The sequence below is a fragment of the Fulmarus glacialis genome, unplaced genomic scaffold (genome assembly GCF_000690835.1).
Source record: "Fulmarus glacialis isolate BGI_N327 unplaced genomic scaffold, ASM69083v1 C13967235, whole genome shotgun sequence".
Classification (NCBI taxonomy): domain Eukaryota; kingdom Metazoa; phylum Chordata; class Aves; order Procellariiformes; family Procellariidae; genus Fulmarus; species Fulmarus glacialis.
The window spans coordinates 1,184-2,306 of record NW_009242331.1 but is presented as its reverse complement, the minus strand read 5'-3'; the positions used below and the strand labels follow the sequence as shown (position 1 = coordinate 2,306).

Genomic DNA, 1,123 nt, shown 5'->3' with positions numbered 1-1,123 from the left:
TTACTTTGAGATGTAATATAGCTCAGCGCGGGGATAACTTCAAAGTGCAAGTTAACTGCTTGACTGACTCCTTCAAATTTTGTTGTTTTCAGGGTCTTTGTGATGAGCTTGCTCTGGTTGATGTTTTGGAAGACAAACTAAAAGGAGAAATGATGGACCTACAGCACGGGAGCTTGTTCCTTCACACTCACAAGATTGTGGCAGACAAAGGTGAACCTTGGTTTCTTTTATTTGATACTGATATTCTGTGAATTTGCTTAATAGTGGAGCATTAGTTGTGTAATCCTAAAGAACTCTAAGGATTTGGCATTGAAAAATTAAAGTATATGAATTGGGGTGAAAGTTCAGATGAACAGCATAACAATAGGAGTGGCTCTTCATCTGGGCTTTCTCTTTGATCTCTAATGGCCACTCTACAGTTCTGGGCTTGTTGAGTAACATTGATTTTAGTGAAGCTCTAGTACCTCTTTGATGTAGAAGAAATAGTATTGTTGTTTGGATAGTGGGAATGAGGTTCAGGGCTTGAATGTACTCTCAAGACCCACATATTAATAATATATTAGGACAACGTAAGAGATGGTGCTGGCTCTAATATTGATGTCTCATGTTTTTGGGGTTTGAATGTATGCACGGTGGAGAAGCTACCCGTAATACCCGTATGAACACAATGTTATCGAAAGTAGTGGTAAGTCTGTCTAACACATTCTGTATCTTCTCCCCCGTGCTCTGTTGTAGACTATGCTGTCACAGCCAACTCCAAGATTGTGGTAGTAACTGCAGGAGTTCGTCAGCAAGAGGGGGAGAGTCGTCTCAACCTGGTTCAGAGGAATGTGAATGTCTTCAAATTCATTGTTCCTCAGATCGTCAAATACAGCCCCAACTGCACCATCCTGGTGGTTTCCAACCCAGGTAGGGCAGTCTTTTCCTAGAACACTTACAAATTCTCTTTATCAGAGACCTAGTGTTTTATTTTATCAATCTTCTCAATTACAAATTGAATGTTGAAAATGAATAGCTTTGTGTGGGCATCTGCCATGTAGTTGCTAACAGCAGAATACAAACAAATACTCTGTGCTTTCCGATGCTCTCTTTATTGAGAACTTCTCATGGTGTCCGTATTTTC

At 40.2% G+C, this 1,123-nt stretch overlaps 1 protein-coding gene across 1 annotated transcript; it reads left to right on the top strand.

Annotated features, from left to right (window-relative positions):
- Positions 1-92: 92 nt before the first annotated feature.
- LOC104083010 (L-lactate dehydrogenase B chain) lies at positions 93-909 on the top strand (the record flags this gene model as incomplete). The annotated part of the gene is made up of 2 exons (XM_009586331.1): positions 93-210; positions 736-909. Coding segments are annotated over 2 exons (292 nt in total), but the record flags the coding sequence as incomplete, so codon positions are not given.
- Between the last annotated feature and the right edge of the window lie 214 nt (positions 910-1,123).